The sequence below is a fragment of the Schistocerca piceifrons genome, chromosome X (assembly GCF_021461385.2).
Source record: "Schistocerca piceifrons isolate TAMUIC-IGC-003096 chromosome X, iqSchPice1.1, whole genome shotgun sequence".
Lineage (NCBI taxonomy): Eukaryota > Metazoa > Arthropoda > Insecta > Orthoptera > Acrididae > Schistocerca > Schistocerca piceifrons.
Window position 1 is genome coordinate 361,416,340 of NC_060149.1, and position 25,639 is coordinate 361,441,978.

Here is a 25,639-nt window from a genome sequence, read left to right on the forward strand (position 1 = left end):
CAACGGCATTACTAATGGATCATGACCCCAGAGAGTGTTTCATGAGTCATAACTTGACTGTTTAGTCAGTAAGAGTATTCCCCATTCTATATTTGGGTGACAATTCTGGTGACATGAAAAATCTCTGAGCATCACTTCAACATTGAATAAAGACTGCCACTTTTTCTGCATGGAGACCGTCTACCATTCCATTGGGATGACATGACTTTAATCTCAGTGACAAAGCTACAAACCCAACATATGTTGCATGTGATGATCCTTTGCATAAATATTTCTTCGTTGTCAAATTGTTCAAGGAATCCACTGCAAACATTCACTTGATAGGGGTACTGATATTCAGCCATTACAGTGAAGTGTAAATGTGACTGAACTTTTGAATCAAAAGAACCATTGATAACACATTGAACAACCTTGAGCATCATCTTCACAAACTTGTGTCTAAAGTTAAGATATTTACAAGAATATTTTCCCTGTGTCCATGCAAAATTTTGTATTGCCTCATTGGACTCAGAAATGAAACACAGGAAAATACTGCACTACCACTCACTTAAATAACAATATTTCAGCAACTAAAAAAAAAAGGTATTACTTGGCAGGTTGTGAGGCATATAATGCTGCTGACAGCAAATTGCTATGCTCCTCTGTTGCCACATTAAAAAAAAGGTTCTGTTCTTTTTTAAATACTTTTGTATTTGTCATTGACGATTGTACAACACAAAGTATATTTTGTGCAAATGAATTACGAGACCTACAATCATGATACAACTTCCAAAAGACTGTAAATACAGAACAAAGTTTTTCTTCTTTTTACTTTTTATTTAAAGACTCTCACTTCAGGTGATAAATATTCTTTAACTATGAAAGTCCATCAGTCAACTTTAAGGAAAGAAAAATGAGATGGCTGTGTACTAATCATTTAAACTTTTCTTTTGCCACATGACATCACACAATGGAAGTACACTGGTCTAAAATTTGCTTTAACATAGATTATCTCCTTCTGTTACAGATAAATTGCAAACTGGCTCAGCTAAACAATGGACTTGCCATATATGTGTATTTTATTACCACATATTCATCAGAATGATATATTTCATCACATACAAAGTTGAAAATCATAACAATATTGAGTGAACTGACTAAGATGCAGCTGAGCTTTGACACCTTATAATGACTTAAATGAGAGTAGTAAATATCACTAGCCCAAACAATATAAGAATGATTCAATATAAAATAGAAGTATTTTGTTTAAGTTCACATCTACTAAATGGTAGACTTGTTCAGTGTACATTTGTTGGTATTGTCTTTGCACAGATAATGATGTCACCAGTTTTCCTGCCATACATACTCTCAAAAACATCAGTAAGATCGGTTGTGCTCTAGGCTGAAAATTGTGGAAAAAAATAGAAAGTCTGAAAGAGAGGAGGCTGTTCCTCATTAGCTCCCATAAACTATGATCTTTCACCATTTTCTTCACACTGTCTCTGGTCTGAATCTCTGATAGTCCCTGTTCTCCACCTGCATTTATCCCTCTCAATCCTTCTGTCTTTGTTCCATTATTCTATTTCCTTTCTGCTCTTCATAACACACTATCATCTTACTGTCTACAACTTCACTTGCCTTCCCATTCTCCTTGACCTACACCACCACCCAAGTTACCTGTGTTACAGTAACAGAACTGTGTGTGTGTGTGTGTGTGTGTGTGTGTGTGTGTGTGTGTAGAGAATTTATATGAATCTCTTTGTTCTCAAGATGAAAGGAAATATAAAAGTTTACAGAGTTGTCATCTCTATATTTTGAATTCCTATGTGAAGTTACAAACTTAAATTTAGGTGATGATGTATCCTCCCAGTCATTTTTCATTTTCTAGAATGGTAGCAACTCTAAACTGATTCATACATATTATAAAAATTGACATGTATGCATATATGTTCCACATCTTGTCTTAAACCACTGGACTGATCTCAGCCAAACTTGGCACATATATCACTTTCTATCAAATAGAATTGGTGTTTGGGTAAGAACCACTCACCTATCAAAGGGGTGAGGGCATGGGTGAAAAATCAATGCAGCCCACAATGTGTGAATATCTGTACTTTAGTCATCCAGTATATGAGGATGAGACCACTCAGTGACTTGCAAAATCCTTTACACATAACTTCAAAAATTTATGAAACATCTTCTTGCAGACAACCCCCATAAAAATGACGATAGGAAAAAAAGTTTATTGCTTACTACATTTTTGCTGTTCATGCAGTAAAATAGCCACATGAAGCATTACATTTTAACTACACCCTTGGGATGATTTCAACCAAAGTTTGTACACATATTTGTTACAAAGTGGAAAAAAAATACTGTTGGGGTAAGAACCACCAGTGTGCTATTGGGGTGGGGGTGATAGCATGGAGAGAGAATGGGAGGAGGAGATGGACAAACAGGGAGGGGAGGGAGGAGATGGGCGCAGCTAGGGACAGAGAGAGGGGCAAGAGAAAATAGACAGAGAAAGGGGGAGGGTGAAATGGGTAGAGCAAGGGGTCAGGAGGAAGTGGACAGAAACAGGAGATAGGAAGAGATGGGAAAAGAAAGTGGGGAGGAGGAGATGGACAGAGAGAGGAGGAAAAGCAGATGGACAGAAAGTGTGGGAGGAGCAGATGGACAGGGAACAGGGTAGGAGAAGGTGACAGAAAGAGGGACAGAAGAAGATGAACAGAAAGCCTTCCCCCTCCCTGTTTGTCCATCTGCTGGTCCCCACTCCCTCTGTCCATCTCTTCCTACCTCCTGTCTCTGTTGATTTCCTCCTGGTCCATCTTACTACCTATTACAATAGGAAGCTGGTGGTTCTTACTCTCAACTATTGTGGTGAGAATGGGTAGGGAAGAAGCAGAGGGATAATTATGGAGAGGGAAGGAGGAGGTGGACACATCGAGGGACAGAGAGAGGGGACAGGTAAACAGTCACTAGTGGCTCCCGTTGTTACCACCTTATTGGGTTTATTAGAGTTGGAGTTAGTAGCAATCTTGGGTGGGGTAAGTAGGGAGAACATGAATAGTGGAGACATATGGAGTAAGTGAGGGAGGAATGGGACAGGAGGGGTCAAGAAAGACTGTGATACTGTGCAACAAGCATGAAAATTTTATGGATAGGCATACTGGGTAATCATCTTGGGTATAGGAGGGCAGGCTGTGGGCAACAGGATGAAGATATAGGATAACAAGAGTGGAGATTCTCACATTTGGACCATAGCAGCGTCACAATAGGGCTTGGCTTTCTGCATGGCTGAGCTTATAGATGTTGGGAATCATGTAGAAAATGTATGTGTAGGGGTTCCTTCAGCTGAGACACTGCCAACTTCTCCCAACTGATCTCCTGTTCCTTTACCATTTGGTGCCCTGCTCATCACTACTGATGTTATCTACCTCTACACTGGCCTACCTAATACCTATTGCCATAATACTGAAACAATAGAGGTGTGAGAATAATTGCTACTGGGTGCTGGGAGCCATCTTATCATTTGTCAGGATGATCCTAACACCCACCTAGGGTGTTTTGGGTTATTCTTGGCAGCTTGGGAGATGGGAGTGAAGTGGGCAGCTGTAGAAAAACAAATGATGAATATTCACAAGTTATTTATTAATTCATTAAACTTGGTGCTGGCTCATAATATTTCCAATCAATGTCATGAGCAAGGCAGTACAGGGTGCAATGGGCACATCCTGCTGAGAAGGTGGCATGCTGATACTGGCAAAGCTGGCATACCAAGAGCTGAGTTGGTAGTGGTGGCCACGATGCAGCATATGGCTACCTGTGGTTTCTTCTCACTTTTGGCAGGTCACAGTTCTGCCCAGAGTCTGACTCTGGACTGAAGGGCAACTGTGGGCCACACAGTAGTGGAAGAGTGTTGGCTGCCAGGGCCAGGGCAGTCAGGCAGTGGCCATCATTTCAGATCCCAGTGGCAGTAGTGGCAGTGGCAATACATTTGTGGTCTAAACTCCAAGGATGCATCAGTAAAACTCATGGTGATGACTGACATATGGCAGGCATTATGGACAGAGATGCTGTGCCAATCATTACTTAATGAACTGGTCCAGGATGTCAATGCAGCTGCTCTGTTCTGACTTTGTGGAAGGGACTGCATTTCTGTGTCACCGCAGAAATGTCTGGAACAGGGTTGGTAACTGACATTTGTCTGTTGTCACATGGCAATGTGTCAAACTACTCAAATTCCTGATGCCATTGACACACAAAAATAGGTTGACACAGAAGCAACTGCTTCTGCTGAGTTGCTGAACTGGCAGGGACATTGACCAGTGACAGCAGTTGCTTGGAGTCACAGTGCTCTGTCCATAGCTCTGTCAGTGTATTTTCCCTCACATCTCCTTCCTTATATGAAAAATGTGGCCCAAGATCTGTACTGAAAAGTGTCTGGAACACTAACATTAATTCGCTTACAGGTATTTACAATTGGGCATCTTCCTCTACTGCACCCACTGTTACAGTTGGTTCTTTGTATTATTTACACTATCTCACAACCACTCAGTGTCTGTGTTCTCATCTGCACTATCTCCACTTCAACTCTCACTTTTTGTCTTGTTAGCAGCAATATCATTTCATATAATGGGAATGGAATGGGATCAGGAAGGTATTTTAATCCACTTGCTATTTGTATGCTAAAATTTGCATCTCCCACATTCTCATATTACTTTCATCACATACTCATGGGCATGAAACTAAGTTACATCACATACCTCTAACAGTCTGAATAAAATTCTCACATGCAATGTTAAGTCATATCCTGCATCTATATAAACAATATTACATTCTGTCCTGCACTAGACTGCATTCTGTAGTTCAGTAGAGCTGAGGATTTCACTGAACATAAAGGAAACATGATGAATACCATTGCATGACACAGTATTGTGAAGATAAATAGCTACAGTTCAGTAATCAATCAAATATTAATATCAGTAAAATATGAAAGGAAGTTATGACTCATTTTACAATTCTTGCATGTGTGTCAGGTATAAGAGAAGTTTTCTTGAATTTTCTCTAGATACTTCCAGATTCAATGTAGTATCACGTTCAAAAGTATGCAAATCACGTGAATTACATTCCACCTGATTTGCAAGCAGTCCTCATAATATAACTGTTGTACAGGTCCTCTAATCTCTTTCCATTACAGTTGTTTGACTATACATAATGGTTACTACAAGAGACTAGTGGAGAACATTGATCTGTGTGGCTATCCATCCAGATGCAAATTAATACAATGATATTGCAAATATCAGGTTACACATTATTATGTATGGCAGAATCATTAATGCTTGTAAACACAAATGTATTACAATAAATGACACTGCAAAAACAAAGTTTCTTCTTGAAATTACATGACAAAAATTTTTGTAGTAGACTGGGACATGGGACTCCTACCCAGCAAACATCTCCCTGTTCACTAACCATGAAAGACCATAAACACGGTTTCTATCACAAATAACAAAGTGTTCACATTTTTAAACTTGAATTAATGTGATGCAGATTTTGTGTTCAATGTGGAATCTAACCCAACAAGTAGTGACATTGTTAATGAAGCACAATCAAATCCTAGAAATCAAATTTTTTCACCATAAATGAGATGACAAGCCCAAATGATGAAATATGAAAGTTTTGCCTAATCAGAATTTGAAACCAACATGTACTGCCATCATTTTCTAGCCACGAGTAATTAAATTTCACTTTATTTCTGCAGTAGTGAGATGCATGCATGTCCGAACTGGAAATAATGTGATGAAAAGTTCTATGCTGACTGGGAATCAAACCCCAAATATATTATCATTGTTGACTATACCCAAAGACACACTTATTATTGAATGCTTTTTCACCTGTAGCTAGGAGTAGCTTGTATAAACCTGAAATTATGTGCTGAAAATTTGTGTTTCTGACAAGGAGTCGAAACCAGCACTATCATTATTGTTGATGACCCACAACGAGAGGTGTTAAAAATAATGTTTATTTATCACTTGCAGCTTGGTGTGTGTAAGCTACAGCTTCAAATAACATGATGAAAAATTTTGTGCTGGACAAGGATTCAAATCCAGACAAACAGTTTTCATGCCGACCATAAGGGGTTTCAACTATTTGGGGAACAACAAAATGATGGAATTAAATCATCCTGAAGGTGTCAAATCCCATAAAAGAGGAGATATGAGTTTAAATCACAGTCTAGCACCAATATTTTCAACATCTTAAGTTCAAATAGAGTAAGAAGTGCCATGTGACCTTACATGATGATTGTTTCACTGATAAGATGAAATTTTTGTCATATGAAAGCTATTTCCATCTATTGTCATGGCCGGCTTACACTGATTCTCTTCCATTTGGTAGCAAAGGGACCTTATGTTTAATGTGGATTTGGAACCAACCCTATGTTGTTCAATCAGTGTTGCCAGAGGCAAAGACAGACTACTTGTGCTTGTTAAAAATGGCTGCCAGATGTATGAATCAAACCCAATCAAACTCAGACCTTAAGCATATGAAAATAGATTCATTCCAACAAACCATGAAACAGCATATTTGATTTTGTCATAGTGAATGATGCTTCACATTTAATGTGAATTCTGACTCCCTGGAGGTGGATTACGGCCTGTTCATAACATTCAATTCCTGGTATGTATGCATCACCAATCACCATGTGCCTCAGCTACTCAGTGCATACTTCTGACTTGATTTTATTATCACTGAAGTAAAATCATGTAACAGCCACCTGCACAAAATGGCAACATGGAAGGATGCAAAAATTTTTACAGGAAGAGTTTTTTTCCACTTGCGCTGCTGTGATGTATACATTTATGGTCTAGTGCTAAATATAGTCAGTATAAATGCAAAGCTGAGGTACTGAGCTGACTCTTCTATTTAACTCTTTTTAAGCCACATTTTGTCTCACATAATTGTATAGGCAAGGGCATTCTGACCTATTCTTATGAAACATATGGTATGAAGAATACTGAAGTATGTAATTTACCATTTCAGGCAAAATTTTTCAGTAAAAAGTAGAATGGTGCATAAGTTTGTGGAGATTTATTTAAGTTTGTTGTCATGCAGATTGTTATAAGTATATTTATCAATCATCATATTTTATTTGAGATTCCAAAATTGTTCTTGCAGTAATTTAGTGAACTTGGCATAGCAGAAGATTATTAGGAAGGTTTTTAAGGGGAGCCGGAATGATGAAAATGACAAAAGTAAGGTTTTTTTGTTTTTCTCATTATAAAATTATGTGGAGTTTTCTGAATCAAACAAATCAAGTTTCACCCTTCTAAGTGAATTATAAGTGTGTTTTTTATTACTGCAAAGTTGACATGCCATGTAAAAGGTTGTAGCGACTTGGTGTGTCACCTCTGACAACGCTGCTCACTGGCTGCAAGCAAGGTATCTTTGCAGAATGTGGAATTAGACAGTGTTTTGTTTCCCAATTTTGTATGGCTTTATCTCTATGACAATTGACTGTTCATATCGGTAAACATAAATGCTATACCATGTGTGCTGACTTGTGGAGTTTGCTTTGTGTCGTTTAGCTGTTCAATTTGCGTATTTAACGAATTTTGCTCGTACCCGTTTTACATATTTGGTTTGTGGATATCATTATGCACCATTTCAGCAATAGAGTGTTTAAGAAAAGGCACAATGAGTGGACGGAGAAATCTTTTGTTGTTTTGAAGGAGATGCTTCTCACTGACTACTCCAAATGAATGTGATAGAACTTCTTCCAGCAAGAAATTGTGAGAGCAAAGAAAAATTTGAAAACTATATAAAGCTGTAGAGGAACTCAAACTTTATAGCAATGAAATTCACATTAAAAAACAGGACTGCATTGGACATGTGCAGAAGCGCATGGGGGCTCACTTGTGGAAACTGAAGCAGACATTAGGATCCTAGAAGCTTAGTGATGGTAAGACCCTTGGAGGAAGAGAAGATTGACAGATAAAGCAATTGATAGATTTCAGAGGTATTATGGGTGTGCAATTAGGCAAAATACAAGAAGCATTGAGCATATGAGGAGAGCAGTATGGGCATTATTTTTTCATACAGCATCAACAAATGAGCACCCACAACATGCACTGTGCACCACAGGTGATGTTTCATGGTGTAAGTACCAATCAGGAAACGAATATGGCCATAAAAACAGTTTGCCAAATGCTGTAATTGATGTAATTAGGCCCATATTCAGAGATTTATCACATCCAAGTTTACTGGAAAAGTGTTTACATGGGAAAACATAAAATCCAAATTAAAGTGTAAATAATTTAATTTGTATTAGGAAAAGAGTTTTTGTACAGATAAAAGCTTTGAATTTTAGAGTGTATGATGCAGTGGCAACATACAGTGAAGGAAACATTATCAAATGTGATGTGCTGAAATGTTTAGGTTTCCAACCAGGACACAACACCATTTCCACAATGCACCTAATTGTTGAAGAAAGACTGAGAGGTGCAGAAAGAAGAGACAAAAGCCTACAACATGCAGCAAAAGGGAAGAAATGACCAGTGAAAAGGAAACTAACACTAGAAAAAGAAGAGAATGCTGATAATCCATCATATGGGGCAGGAATGTATTAAAAAACTTTGGAAGCCATTTCCCATAACTTTAAAATTTTCATCTTTGAGGAATATTTTCTCAAAAACTGCTGGTAAAAAAATATTGTATATTTCAAGAGTTATAGAATAAAAAGTGCAAAATTTTAGAGAAAAAATAAGCATTTGTTTAAAAAATTTTTTAAACAAAACTCAATAAATATTTCTTAGCATGACATTACAACTTTTTAGAGAAATATTCACTGAACATGTAGTCCAAATTTCAGAGCAATATGTTTAATGGTTTTAGAAAAAAATGTTACTACTATTTGCCAAAATTAACATGGAGGAGATGGATCATTACAGCTCCCATTCAGCATTAGAAAATTGATTGTAAAATAGAAAAAATGTCTAAAATGTGTGACAATTTGCTCTTTTTGGATTTACTAGAGTGTTGCAAGTGGGAGAGGTAGTTGGTAACATTTCTGCCAACCATATTTTCTTTTTATGAAGTGCATCAAAGAATTTATGTCACAAAATGCATTTTTTCACTTCAAGTATCATCGTTATGACATGAATCATTTGCAACATTCATTTGATGAAGGACATTTTTACCATTCACTACCATGGTCCACCCAACTATTAGCAAATGTGATGAATTGTGGCAATTTAACCTTTATGCAACACTCACATTCAGTGGGCAGTGTTGGGGGAAGTAAAGGAAGAGAGGATGCTAAGGGTTAAATGTCCCATTGACAATGTGGTCATTAGAGATGAAGCAGAAACTATGGCTGTGAACAATGGGGAAGGGACATGACTGGCCTTTCATAAGAAAATTTCCAGCATTTGCCTTGTTACATAAATAATAGAAAAGTTGAATCAGGATGACCAGATGGGGATTTGAACTACTGTGTGTCAGTTTCATAAAAAGAAAATATGGTTGGCAATAACAAAAAAATTCTGTAGCAAAGACCAGGGTGAATTTATGAAATGTAATATCATGCAACTGGCATTTTTGAGATCATATTTATCTAACAGAAAACAAAGCATGATCATAATCCAAATAAAAAATCTGATTTTCAGAATGTTATGTATGAGGTCCCACAAGGTCCAGTGCTGGGACCCTTCCTGTTTGTTATATGTGTAAACGACTTGCCAAGTATGGTGCCATGTAAAGTAGTGATGTATGCAGATGACACCAGTTTCATCACATCTCATACAGATGAAAAGTTTGTGATACAAATGAATGAACTAATGAAGGGGCTAGTGAATGGTTCAGGGACAACAGATTAAAGCTAAATGATGATAAAACAGAACACATAATTTTCTCCCTCAGGAACATTGATACCGACAAACTCAAGGAAAAGTCAGTGACATTGTTAGGCATCCATCTTGACAGTAAGTTCTGTTGGAATACTCAGACAGAAAAAGTTTGTAATTATCAAGAGCAGTGCACCTGATAAGAAAATTAAAAATCTGTGTCAATCAAGACCTCCTCCCTATGGCCTACTATGCATTTTTTCACACACATTTGAACTACGGGATAATACTCTGGGGGAACTCTGCTGGGGCTAAGAATGTCTTCCTGTGGCAGAAGAAAGTAGTAAGTGCATTTTTGGTCTACAAAACATAACTTCCCGCAAAGAATACTTCACCAAATACAAAGTACTTAGTGTTCCCAGCTTGTACATGCTGTGAGTTCTTGTCTACGCCAAAGAGAATGCTCTTATATATAAAACTAGGGCTAATGACCATACTTATGAAACCAGGAACAGAAACTTGATAAATGTCCCCTGGACTAGATTATCAAGGTCAAACAATTTTACACATATTGGCAAGGTATTTCTGAACAAAATACCACAAAGTATTAAGGAATTGCCACACAACAAATTTAAAATTGTGATGGAATCATGGCTAAAAATAAATGCTTTCTATAATGTTCAGGAATTTTAATGTAATACTATAAATGATTTAACTATAATGTGAACTACGTTATGTATATTATAAACTGGGTAATATAAATGTGTAAATTGAAATGTATATAAGTTTAATATGTAACATTGTATTCTGTTGCCCACAAAGAAATAACTTGTACTTGATGATGTCTTATGCAACATCAATGCTGTCTTCAGACAAATAAAAGGAATTGATTGATTGACAATTTTATTTTAGCATTTGGGTCATTATAAATATCATCCTATATCATCTCCTGTAATGTATTCCTAAAAACATCTGTCCTGGAGTCATTAATTAATTCTAACTGATTTCCCCTGAGAAGCATTTGTACTGTAAGGTGCTGGATAAACAGTTATTTTCTTGCTTTGAGCTTCACTAAATAAGACATATCAATTAGCATAATACTGTCTCTCACTACCCATGGTGGAAGGTCAATTACTGAGATCAAATTGTAGGATCCAAAAAGGGGTTTCCAGATCTTTCTTCCTATCAGAATCCTTAAGAAAGAATATCTTTACAATGTCATTTACTGGTGTTTTATATACAAAAACAAGATAAATTCGACTGTATGGAATTATTCAGGGACCAAAATAATTTTTCTCATTGCTTATGATGTAATGAATACAAAAGCACATAAAATTTTATTTAAAACAATGATAGAGAGATTAAATTCTGTCTTTACATTTCTGCAGCCCAGATGATATTGATATATATTCTCACTTGGTAATTAATCACTGATTATGCTACCCGTGGTCTAAGGGTAGCGTCTTTGATTCGTAATCAAAAACGTCTTCGGTCCCGGGTTCGATCCCCGCCACTGCCTAAATTTTTATAAATAATCAGCATTGGCGGCCGAAGACTTCCGGCATAAGAAGTCAACCTCATTCTGCCAACGGCCTTGTCAAAGAGGGCGGAGGAGCGGATAGAGGTTCAGGGCACTCTCTTGTCCTAGGGGTGGGAAATTGCCCCTGAAGGCGGAAGAATCAGCAATGATCAACGACATGAGGATGCAGAAGGCAATGGAAACCACTGCATTAAAGACACATAACGTGTATCCACAGGACATGTGGCCTGTAATTGAAGAAGTGTCATGAGGATCTCTCCATTGGCAAAAGATTCCAGAATAGTATCCCATTCGGATCTCCGGGAGGGGACTGCCAAGGGGGAGGTTACCATGAGAAAAAGATTGAATAATCTACAAAAGGATAACGTTCTACAAGTCGGGGCATGGAATGTCAGAAGCTTGAACGTGGTAGGGAAACTAGAAAATCTGAAAAGGGAAATGCAGTGGCTCAATCCAGATATAGTAGGGGTCAGTGAAGTGAAGCGGAAGGAAGACAAGGATTTCTGGTCAGATGAGTATCAGGTAATATCAACAGCAGCAGAAAATGGTATAACAGGTGTAGGATTCATTATGAATAGGAAGGTAGGGCAGAGGGTGTGTTACTGTGAACAGTTCAGTGACCGGGTTGTTCTAATCAGAATCGACAGCAGACCAACACCGACAACGATAGTTCAGGTATACATGCCGACGTCGCAAGCTGAAGATGAACAGATAGAGAAAGTGTATGAGGATATTGAAAGGGTAATGCAGTATGTAAAGGCAGACGAAAATCTAATAGTCATGGGCGACTGGAATGCAGTTGTAGGGGAAGGAGTAGAAGAAAAGGTTACAGGAGAATATGGGCTTGGGACAAGGAATGAAAGAGGAGAAAGACTAATTGAGTTCTGTAACAAGTTTCAGCTAGTTATAGTGAATACCCTGTTCAAGAATCACAAGAGGAGGAGGTATACTTGGAAAAGGCCAGGAGATACGGGAAGATTTCAATTAGATTACATCATGGTCAGACAGAGATTCCAAAATCAGATACTGGATTATAAGGCGTACCCAGGAGCAGATATAGACTCAGATCACGATATAGTAGTAATGAAGAGTAGGCTGAAGTTCAAGACATTAGTCAGGAAGAATCAATACGCAAAGAAGTGGGATACCGTAGTACTAAGGAATGACGAGATACGTTTGAAGTTCTCTAACGCTATAGATACAGCAATAAGGAATAGCACAGTAGGCAGTACAGTTGAAGAGGAATGGACATCTCTAAAAAGGGCCATCACAGAAGTTGGGAAGGAAAACATAGGTAAAAAGAAGGTAGCTGTGAAGAAACCATGGGTAACAGAAGAAATACTTCAGTTGATTGATGAAAGGAGGAAGTACAAACATGTTCCGGGAAAATCAGGAATACAGAAATACAAGTCGCTGAGGAATGAAATAAATAGGAAGTGCAGGGAAGCTAAGACGAAATTGCTGCAGGAAAAATGTGAAGACATCGAAAAAGATATGATTGTCGGAAGGACAGACTCAGCATACAGGAAAGTCAAAACAACCTTTGGTGATTAAAAAAAGCAACGGTGGTAACATTAAGAGTGCAACGGGAATTCCACTGTTAAATGCAGAGGAGAGAGCAGATAGGTGGAAAGAATACATTGAAAGCCTCTATGAGGGTGAAGATTTGTCTGATGAGATAGAAGAAGAAACAGGAGTAGATTTAGAAGAGATAGGGGATCCAGTATTAGAATCGGAATTTAAAAGAGCTTTGGAGGACTTACGGTCAAATAAGGCAGAAGGGATAGATAACATTCCATCAGAATTTCTAAAATCATTGGGGGTAGTGGCAACAAAATGACTATTCACGTTGGTGTGTAGAATATATGAGTCTGGCGACATACCATCTGACTTTCGGAAAAGCATCATCCGCACAATTCCGAAGACAGCAAGAGCTGACAAGTGCGAGAATTATCGCACAATCAGCTTAACAGTTCATGCATCAAAACTGCTTACAAGAATAATATACAGAAGAATGGAAAAGAAAAATGAGAATGCGCCAGGTGACGATCAGTATGGCTTTAGGAAAAGTAAAGGGACGAGAGAGGCAATTCTGACGTTACGGCTAATAATGGAAGCAAGGCTAAAGAAAAATCGAGACACTTTCATAGGATTTGTCGACCTGGAAAAAGCATTTGACAATATAAAATGGTGCAGGCTGTTTGAGATTCTGATAAAAGTAGGGGTAAGCTATAGGGAGAGACGGGTCATATACAGGGCTATTACAAATGATTGAAGCGATTTCATAAATTCACTGTAGCTCCATTCATTGACATATGGTCACGACACACTACAGATATGTAGAAAAACTCATAAAGTTTTATTCAGCTGAAGCCGCACTTCAGGTTTCTGCCGCCAGAGCGCTCGAGAGCGTAGTGAGACAAAATGGCGACAGGAGCCGAGAAAGCGTATGTCATGCTTGAAATGCACTCACATCAGTCATTCATAACAGTGCAACGACACTTCAGGACAAAGTTCAACAAAGATCCACCAACTGCTATCTCCATTCGGCGATGGTATGCGCAGTTTAAAGCTTCTGGATGCCTCTGTAAGGGGAAATCAACGGGTCGGCCTGCAGTGAGCGAAGAAACGGTTGAACGCGTGCGGGTAAGTTTCATGCTCGCGGAAGTCGACGAATAAAGCAAGCAGAGAGCTAAACATACCACAGGATGGTGCTCCACCGCACTTCCATCATGATGTTCGACATTTCTTAAACAGGAGATTGGAAAACCGATGGATCGGTCGTGGTGGAGATCATGATCAGCAATTCATGTCATGGCCTCCACGCTCTCCCGACTTAACCCCATGCGATTTCTTTCTGTGGGGTTATGTGAAAGATTCAGTGTTTAAACCTCCTCTACCAAGAAACGTGCCAAAACTGCAAGCTCGCATCAACGATGCTTTCGAACTCATTGATGGGGACATATGGTGTGGGAGGAACTTGATTATCGGCTTGATGTCTGCCGAATCACTAAAGGGGCACATATCGAACATTTGTGAATGCCTAGAAAAACTTTTTGAGTTTTTGTATGTGTGTGCAAAGCATTGTGAAAATATCTCAAATAATAAAGTTATTGTAGAGCTGTGAAATCGCTTCAATCAATTGTAATAACCCTGTACAATATGTACAACAACCAAGAGGGAATAATAAGAGTGGACGATCAAGAACAAAGTGCTCATATTAAGAAGGGTGTAAGACAAGGCTGTAGCCTTTCGCCCCTACTCTTCAATCTGTACATTGAGGAAGCAATGATGGAAATAAAAGAAAGGTTCAGGAGTGGAATTAAAATACAAGGTGAAAGGATATCAATGATACGATTCGCTGATGACATTGCTATCCTGAGTGAAAGTGAAGAAGAATTAAATGATGTGCTGGACAGAATGAACAGTCTAATCAGTACACAGTATGGTTTGAGAGTAAATTGGAGAAAGACGAAGGTAATGAGAAGTAGTAGAAATGATAACAGCGAGAAACTTAACATCAGGATTGATGGTCATGAAGTCAAAGAAGTTAAGGAATTCTGCTACCTAGGCAATAAAATAACCGATGACGGACGGAGCAAGGAGGACATCAAAAGCAGACTGATGACAAAAAAAAAACACTTGACAAGAAACTTGTTTTTGGGATTCTGAACAAGTGAAGCTATTTACTGAAAGCACTTTTCATAAATTATGTACATATTCATAATATAGGCATTAACTAATATATCAGTTCTTGATATAATTTCATACATTGCACATAATGGAAGCAGGAAACAAAAATTAAAATCTGTAAACCAAATTTCAGATTCTGCTTTATGTATGTGAGAACACTTAAATAAAATATTACACTTTCCTGAAGAAATGTTTATGTACAATATTTATTATTATTTGTGTTTGATGCAGTACTATAAATTATTCCATTTCAATTAAGCAATGTGACTAGTAGAAATACACCACAAACAGTATTTAATTACCTGAATTTGTATCCTAGACAACAACAGTAACACTGTCTAATAAGTGTTACTTGTAAGTTTTGTATAAACCAAATTTGGACAGTCTACTATGTGAGAAATAAATACTTCCAAACAAAGTGCAATTAATAACTGATTCCTTAAACTGCAATAATGGTTCAAATGGCTCTGAGCACTATGGGACTTAACTACTGAGGTCATCAGGCCCCTAGAACTCAGAACTACTTAAACCTAACTAACCTAAGGACATCACACACATCCATGCCCGAGGCAGGATTCGAACCTGCGACCGTAGCGTGCGCGCAGTTCCAGACTGTAGCACCTAGAACCGCTCGGCCACTCAGGCCGGCAAACTGCAATAATATTTATGTAGAACTGATAAGTCTTACTTATTTCTGAGACTGTTCAGCATCTTATCTACACATTATGCTTTGATAAATAACATAAATTAAAGCAACTGTTTCTGGGGAAAAATGTACTGGGCTCATACGTGATCTCATAACATCAGTTATAGTTGGAAAAAGTGGTGTCAGTAGAATGTTTATTATCTCAAATTTTATCTACAAAATTATAGTCATGTGGTACCAAATTACACCTGGATCTAAGAATTTGGGTTAATTGCTCTGGCAAACTGTTACAAACACATCCTTTCCCTAGGCAATTTAAGAAAATGAATATGAGTATAGATTATATTTTGAAAGAAAATTAGGTTTTCGTTAGAGTGGTCATTCTCGTATGACATCAATTAGATAATGCTTCATATTTTTTGTTACTTTTATGAAATCCATAAACAGAACAACAGAAAATGCCACAACCTCATAAAGAAGGAATTATTCTTTCAGAGACTACATTTCAGCCTTGTAATACACTGTCATAGGTAACCATTGCAGTGTCCTTGAGACAGACACAAGTGCAAATGAAATTACAAACAAAAACGCATGTAGAAATTTGACAAGAAAGATAGGAAAGACATCTTTTGTAAACATACTTTCTGATAGCCATGGACATGGCCTAGTGAAAATATTATGGAAACTAATGGTGTAAATGGTTGTAGTTATGTGAAACCAGGAGCACCTAAGTTGGAAAACACAAAAGCTGGAACCTCATCAATGCAAATGAATATATAGTAATACTAGGTGGTGCTAATGATGTTTGTAGGAATGATTTGTCTAGTGCTGACCAAAACCTGAAGGTAGTATTGGACTCTAGTATGTGCAGAAATATGATTGTCATTGGGATACCTCATAGATATTACCTTATAAATGACTCATGTGTAAATAAAGAAATTATTAAAGGCAACAAATAGTTTGAGGAAATCTGCAAAATGTATCAAAACGCTCAGTTTCTACCTGTTGTTTACCTGCAGAAAGATTGTTTACAAGGCATGGGTTTCACCTAAATATAAAGGGTAAGAAACCTCTCAATTATAAAATTCTGAAAATGTTGCCTGCAGCTAGCAGAAAAAGACATAAAATGTCTAAAACAGCAGAATCAACTGTAGCATGCCAAACACAAACAATAGCACAAGAGCCATCACCAACTACAACAGCAAAACCACTGACATCAGCTACTTCAGCAAAAACATCGACAGTGGCAGCTAAATCAGCATCAACTGAAACAAACTATTATCATCAGAAGCAGCAGCAGCAACAATAGGAAAAGCAACATCATCATGCTAATCAACAGCAGAACCACAACCACTAATGGACAGCAGCTTAACCACATTCACCAGTGGCAGCAGCTACCCCAGAATCAGAATCATTATCATCAGAAACACAGGCAACAAGGGAAGAAGCAACACCAACAACAGGAAATGCAATGTCAAAACTGGCAGCAGTAAGACCAGCCACTCGTTGTCTTAACAAGAGAAGATCATCACCACCATGCCATCTGAAGGATTCTGCAGTAGAGACTGATATGAAGAGAACACTGAGGTATGAAATATACAAGAATTTGTGCAAAGACAGATACAAAACAGTGAAAAAAGTTACTTATTGCATTTGTATATAAATGGTTTGAAGGCAGATAGAACCAAAATTGAAAAATTGCAAATTATCAAAAATATCATAGTTGATATTTAAATGAGCATTGATTCACTAGTTGTTCTATAACAATTTTTTTAAAAAAACTGGAATATTTCAAGATATCAAGCAGCTTTTGTAGAAAAGAGAAATCCCATGGAGGATCACGCATATTTCTTGATACCTGCCTAACATACAAAATAAAGACAGATTTTGGTTACTTAAATGAGAAATGTTCTTTGGAAAGCTGTTGTGTTGAACTAAAAAGAGATGAACACAGTTGTCATATCAATTTATAGAATTCCAAGACATATAACAACTAAAACTTTCTTGTACAAACTTCAGTGTCTTCTTGATAAACTTAAGAAAGAAAGGAACGAAAATATTATGATTGTAGCTGATTTTAATGTATATGTGGTAAATAATGGCTATGGCTCAAAACAGGTTATTGATTTAATTCAGAACTATGGTTTTCAACTAAAGTTTTGAGAATTCATTATAGAAAATGTTCATTCAGCTACTTTTATAGACAATATCTTAGCAAATAACATGTTTGACTGCAAAAACAAGTTCTACCTGGACTTAGGAATTTCTGACCATTTTGCATTGTTTATTCAGTTGCCATGAATAACTAAACCAAATGTTAAGAAATGTTTCATGGAAAGAAATTTTTGTTAAAATAATTTGAAGCTGTTCCATGACAAGTTAGATGCAGTAAAATGGCCCACAGATAATAGTGTGTCAAACCCTGAGATCTTAGACAAATTTTTAAGAAGTTTTTTAGTGGTGTTCAATGAATCACTCCCACCAAGGATCTGATACCAGAAAGCAAAAATTAAACTAAATTGGATTACTCCAGGATTAAAAATATCCAGTGTTATAAAATGACAGCTACATAAAGATTTGAAATACAATAACAATCCTGGCTTTATTAACTATGTGAAATATTACAAATTTGTATTTAAAGGTGTTGTCAAAACTGCCAAAAGAATGTCAAATATTAAGTTCATTTTAGGACATTATAATAACCCTAAGGCAGCACTGTTTCAATTATCATTGGTTAACTAGTGACTCTATAAGAATTTTAAATAAACTGGAACATTTCAATGTAGGAAGTAGCTTTTGTGGAAGAGTTAGGCGCAGCAGTTAGCCACCAGAAAATTTCAAAAATTAAACAAAACAACAACAGTATTTTGAATCTTGTTCAGATATCTCAACGCTTCAATAAATTTTTCATAGATGGGGAAAAATCTAATGGTGATCTGGTTACTGATCAAAACATTATACATCTCTTTAGCCTGGGCCAGAATAGTGACCCCCTTGTGGCATTTAGTAAAATCTCAACCAAAGATGTAAAAAATGCTGTTTTGTCCTTTAAAAAACTCTGCAGGATGGGATCAAGTACATTCTTAAACTTAATGTTTCAAAGACCCTGCTTACTCAGTTTGAAACCAAACAATAAAAAATCAGTGACATCAGTATCATACATCAAAATCAAGTTATGGAAGAAGCTCAGTCCATCAAATTCCTGTGACTAAACTACATCAAAAATCTAAGCAGGCAATCACATACAGATTATTTGCCTACTAAACAACCTTGCTTTTGGAATGGACATGCTATCTGATGTAGCAAACAAAAACAGTGGGAAGGTGGTATACCACAGTTACTTTTAATCCATAATTAGATAGGGTTTAATTTTTGGGGGAATTCACGTCACATGTCATGAATCCTTCTACTTCAGACAAGAATCATTAGAAAAATGTATGCTACCTATCCAAGAACATACTGTCACCCGTTCCTCAATATTGTAGAGATATTATCTAGCATTAAACTGTGTGCATTTGATATTATCATCTTTATATAAATCAGTCCTCAGGTAATGGAGGAAAACCATTCCAAACAGACATACAACACTAGACATAAAGAAAATTTTGTGCTTCCAACACATTGCCTAAAACTCTACCAACAGACACCCAATTGTATGAGAATGAAATTCCACAATAAACTCACAGGTAGAGATGTACTGAGCATTGAAATAGGTTCACTGAAACAAAAATTATATGATCTCCTGGTTGAAAAATGCCGCTATTCAGGTGAGGAATTTATGAATGATGAGATGATTATTTGAACAGTGTGAGTATTTAACATCATAGTTTTGTGTATAACATTGTATGTATAAATTAATGTCTGAAAATTTAAACATGAAGTACTGTACATCATGAGACAAATAGTTTAATAGTGTGTTCAACATAATCATCAGCTAGTGAAATTATTGTTACAAAAAATTATGTAACTATGTATACCATGAGTCAACAATTGATGTGTCTCCTGTACAATATGATCAGATGATCTGTAATATGTACATTATGAGATGACAACAAATACAATATCATTTATCCAAGATTGCAGCTGACAGACTTTTACAAATTCAGTCACATACATATATGTGCTGATTTTGCTATGTCAGAGTTCTATCTTTTACTCTCAGTCTACCATTCTTTGAGGATTCATTTATTTTAATTTAAAAATTATGTGCATAACTGGCATGCTAACTTCACTTTCAAATTATGACATTTCTTGTGTCATACAAAAAAGTTTGGCTAAAATCAAAAGAAAATCATACAAATACAGAATAACACATCACTGCCTTCTTTTTAAGTCACCTGACTTTAAATGAAGTGTTTTATCTGTGGAAATGACATTATTTAATGTCACACAGCAACAATAACATCTGAAAGTCATAGTATCAAAACTTATTTCAAATTATAGTAAGTAAAAAACTAGACTTCCTTTCTTGAGACTTTACTTTGAGAAAACTGTCTGTACCCATTAGTATTATACTGTTATTTCTAATGACAAATTTTTACTTAGAGAAATATATAGACAGTTGCAGGTTAATGAGAGTATTTTTATTTTAATATGTATAAACCAAAATTTTGATGGAATTGTATATGTGGCTGTAATTCTGGCAATGCTAAAATGTTGCTGAGTACTGTACTTTTTATTTATTTAATTTTTTAATAGCAGTCCACACAACATTGCATAGGAGTCCCATTTTATGGATTTTCAATGAATGAGAGGTGCTCTACTTTGTTAAGTTTGAAATTATACTTTCAGCAATAAAAACTGTTTACTTACCCCGAGTCAACAGCAGGAACTGAAGCTATACAAAGTATGCGTGCGTTGCAGACACCATTACAGGATACTACTGTAGGTTCTGGGCTGAGGCTTAGGACACACACTTGGCCAACATACCCATCACTATTGCATACCCAAACATCTCGAGCATCTGTGCCCAATGTAGGAGCAGCACAGGTGAACTGCAAGCCAGCCCGTGTCTTGCGAATTGGGAGAGGCAGAACAAACTCTGGTGATCCTCTTCTTTCAGCAGACAATACTGTAAACATAGATAAGTACCTTCTGAACAACCAGACACAGCACTGCTATTACACATATCAAATGGAACAAAAAATCATTCAGAAATGAAAATTAACTTTCACAAATTGTAAAGTATCCCCCCTCACTTATATAGTATACTTGAAAAAAGAGACAGCATTGGTCGTATATTTTTTACTATTGCAAAATCGATTTTCTGTCACTGAGTGACCATCTTCAGTGCTATATTGTATAACTTAAATTGGGATGCACTGTTGTCACTAAGCTTACAGCAATCACATAGAGTCTATGTGATTGCCGTAAGCTTAGTGACAACAGTGCATCCCAATTTAAGTTATACAATATAGCACTGAAGATGGTCACTCAGTGACAGAAAATCGACTTTGCAATAGTAAAAAATATACGACCAATGCTGTCTCTTTTTTCAAGTATATCTGTTATCTGGTCATAGTGCACAAGACAACATGGAGTCGCCAATCAATAAAACTTATATAGTAGCTACAATAGTCATAGATTAAAGGAAGATGATGGGTGTGATAGAGAAAAAGAAAGGCTGGACAAATAGGAAAAAGTGAAGGCTACACAGAGAGAGGAGAAAAAAAGTATTTTCTAAGCCATTTCCTACACCAAACTTCATAAAATACGGTAACAAATTGCCAGCATACTTGTTTACTTAATGATCAAATTCTGAAGAAAAATTTCCTGGGTTGAACCCACCATCTCTTTATGGTTATTGTAGTTTTTATTCAACCAGTGCCACTTAAATTACATATTTCTGCAAAAAAATTCTTTGTGTACCAAAGAGTAGGTAATTTGAGCCTGAAAATGTTTTTTAAAAAACATTGTTTGCAATCAGTGGCATCAATCACTTTCCTGATGTTGGCATGTAACAGCTGTAAGGAAAACTGTGCACTGAAGTTCAAAACTTAGCAGTTTTAGGTTTAAATGATAAAGAAGATAGAGAAAAACTGTAGACAGTAATAAATTGATAGACATGCTATGTAAATAGTGAGAAGGCTTGAAATGCACTTATTTATTTATTTACTGTATTTTTTGCCTGGAGCCAGAACCTGATAGCTATTGGAAATGTCATAGGAACTTTTTACAAGTTCACACAAACAGAGCAGATGCATTTTATACATGAATAAGTGATTAAACACAGGCCCATATGATACAATTATCATTGCACTTAGTAAGACAACAGAATTATAAGTTTTTACAAGCAGGGAGCAGATGTATGGTATATGTCTTGTAACAGATATTTTAAAAGGAAGTTTAGTGTGTAATATTATTTATCTTTCAAATAAGTAACCCTTTAATTCTGTCACAGAAGCCAGAATGTTCTCTTTTCCTCTTTCCTTCAGTAAACTTGTAAGGAATAATGTCTCGTCAGGTTACAACAGACATCAGAATTTTCTACAAGTTTTTTTTTTATTACATGTGCATTATTTCTTGCACAATATCATCACATACCTAATTCTTCATAATTACCTTTATCACAAACTAATGAATACAATTACAAGTTAGCTGATCTATACTTTCTCCCTGTAGTTAAAATGGATGGTAGACAGGAGTGCTGCCCTCACCTTGAGCTTTGTTTTTTCTAATTAGTAAATCTGGATTGGTAGTCAGTCACTGGCTGTTGCCATCATTGTTGTTTTATACAATTCATCTACTATTTTTTAATACAAATATATTATTTCATTGAACAACTCATTATACATTTTGCCTCATTCTGGTTTTATTTTCATATAAGACATTCACTTCATTATTACCACAGTCACAATTATTCTCAGTTTTCTTACATCTAAGCTCCCACTATCTTCCTGCTGCTAAGGATAAATTTTAAGATTATGTTCTTTACTGTGCTATTTCTGAATATGAAGCGAATATAATTTTTAGTATGCATCTTTATCACTCCATAAACCATAAATTGGCAGGAATATCACACATTCCATATCTTGTGAAATATTCATGACAGGGATCACTGGACACAAAATACACAAATTAAAGGAGAACATACATCAAAAAACTTTTGATAAAAACAACTTTCACAGTACAGAGGTTAATTTTCAGTGTGACGGAGAACATTCTCAATGCATTCAAATGTAGTTCTTCTCTCCCATTAGTTGTACTGGTATAAATAATGTGATTTCATGCATCACCTGAAAAAGAATCCATTTCTGCTGCTTATGTGTCCTTTTTTTTATCAGTTTCATAAAATGGCTGTTTACTGTCCTTTCAAGGATTTCATTGTGTTTTAGTTTAAGAATGTTTGTAGTATTTGAGGACTTGCCCAATGTCTATTGCACAAGTAAGACACTGACTGACAGCACCATAAAATAAAATAAAATCAGTAAATAGATGAAAGGGATGAGGGCTAAATCTCTCTGCAGAGTTACCTTCAAAATGGCTGATTTAAAGAAAATGTAACTTAATTCATCTTATGATGTACCACTGAATGAAACTGTATTACATAATTACATACAAAGCAAGTCTTCAGGATCTCTGTGTTTTTTCTTGAAACTGCTAAGATCTTTTTTAACTTTGCCCATTTCTACTGCCTACTCTTACCTTCTTGAAGCATTTTTATTCATTTGTTGGCCCCTTTCTCAACTATTACTCACTTCATTCATTTCTTTCCAAAACTGTAGGCTATTTTTGAGTATGGTTTATTCTCTGAGCAAGTGATTGCCCGACTGACTTCCATAACACTGAACTGGAAGTTTCATTGGTGCATTTTATTAATTTATCATTCTTTGTGTATTACCACACTCTCAAATCCTGTTATCTTTCTCTTTACACTATCATTCTATATCTATTCTAATTCCATTTTTCTCTTTAATTCTCCAAGATGAATGGTACTGTTTCAGATGCTCAAAATTTCTTGCAGTTTCTGTTAGCTATACCACATTATCTCTTGTTTGTTATACAGCTTCTCCAACTGACTTAACATCTGCTCAAAACAGCATTAAAATGTGCTTTTTAAAGTAATTTCATGAACTGCATTTCTCATCACAGATACTATGCAGAAATAATACTGCTCTTCTTTTTCAGTAGGTCTCATATGTTGTAGTTTTGTAATAGAATATCTAACTGTTCTTCTCCTTCATTTTACCCTTGATTAGCATAGTGACTAGGCATCATACTAGAGGGATAACAACCAGGCTTGTATTTGTGAAGAAATGAACCAATTTGGGTTTCCTTTAATTTCTTTAAAATACTTACAGTCCATTTGAGTGTGGTTACATTACCAAGGCCATGTGTGATTCATTCAGCCATTGTTATCAATCTCCTAACATAATACTTGTGTTGTTGAACAACTTTTAGATTCTTATCATAGCTCTTCAGTTTTCATTACTGTAATGCACACAGCTGTGTGTAGTATCTTCAGTGGGACTTAAAAAAATATAAGCCATTTTTGTTGCTATCTACTTGCTGTGTTACTGCTCAGATTCATTTCAGTGTCTGTAACCATAATAACAACACGCACTTGCATTTTCAGAACTAATGTGTAAGATGCCTGTCCCATCAAAATCTGAGTTAGAAGGAAGAATGGCAACATGCAGGATTGCATTTGTAGAGACACAGCCTTAATCTCTTCATTGTCTCAGTTGTCCTCTAGTATGATACAAACCTTCTAGTCTTCTCTTGTAGTACAAGAACTGTTACTGATAAATTCAATCTAAGGTAGAATTATCTCTACAGCTGAAATTCCATAAATTGCAGTTATTCACAGTCAATAATTACTGTTGTTGGATAGATTTGATTCATATTTTGTCTTAACAACCATCTACAATAAATGAAGGATGGAAGAGTACTTGTAATGTCCCATTTGCAACTGAACAAGCTCAAATATGAAACAGGTGAACAACAATGGACTGCGACCTATTCAAAGGTATTGTCACAACATTTGCTTTAAGTGATTTTTAGAAACATAGAAAACCTACATTTGGATGACTGGACATGGATTTGAACCACAATACTTCTGAAAACAAGACCAGTGCTATAATCACAGGCTGCATTGCTCAGCTATAATCTGTACAAAATGTGCAACAAATGTCCACAACAATGAATTGAGCATAGAGTCATTTACTCATGTGTCTCTATGCAATCTGTTATGAGTGTGAGTTTTTTCATAATCACGACGAGAACAATATGCAGGAGGCTGCAAAACATTAACAAATTCCACCCAAAACTATTGTTCTTGAAATTTGTAAGGAAGTTTTTGTAAGATATTATTCATATTTACTTTAGTGCCTACCAGTGGATATGTTTGCATTATACTCTCATGTGTGTGGCAAAGAAGACAGAGACCGTGCCTCCATTTGTCCAATGTGATATAGACCCCAGAAACCTATGAAATATTCCAACATTGGCAAGCAATCCCTTTCATGAGGAAACTAAAAACAGTTTCACTGTATCCTAATAACGAATCAAAGCCTGTCATTTGCTTTACCTCTAACTGAGCCTTTCAGATCATTCCACTTCATATTCTCACAGATTATTATACTCAGGTATTTACATGACTTCATTGACATCAGTTGTCATTTATTCAGCCTATAGGCAGTGGCTGCAACATATTTAATTTTAATCAGGTACACAACTTTACATTTTTTTTGCAGAAGGAGTTACTTGCCTTCTTAGAACTAGACTAATATATTGTCTGGATCTGCCTGGATATTACTGTATTTTTTATCAGACAGAAGTTAGTCATTGATTGCTATATCACCTGTGAAGATTCTGAGGCTGCAAATGTTTCTTTCTGCTAAATTGTTAAGGTATTTGCTAAATAGTAATGGCCTTATTACACTTCTTTCGGCAAGTCCAAAATTACTTCTGTGTGTGTGTGTGTGTGTGTGTGTGTGT

At 36.3% G+C, this 25,639-nt stretch overlaps 1 protein-coding gene across 1 annotated transcript in view; it reads right to left on the reverse strand.

The window, feature by feature from the left end:
* The window catches only part of LOC124722941 (rho guanine nucleotide exchange factor 17), a 649,460-nt gene that overhangs the window by 69,121 nt on the left and 554,700 nt on the right, over positions 1 to 25,639 (reverse strand). Inside the window, exon 11 of the mRNA XM_047248104.1 lies at positions 20,513 to 20,771. Within this exon, the coding sequence (XP_047104060.1) occupies positions 20,513 to 20,771 (259 nt within the window). The remainder of the gene's footprint in view (positions 1 to 20,512; positions 20,772 to 25,639) is intronic.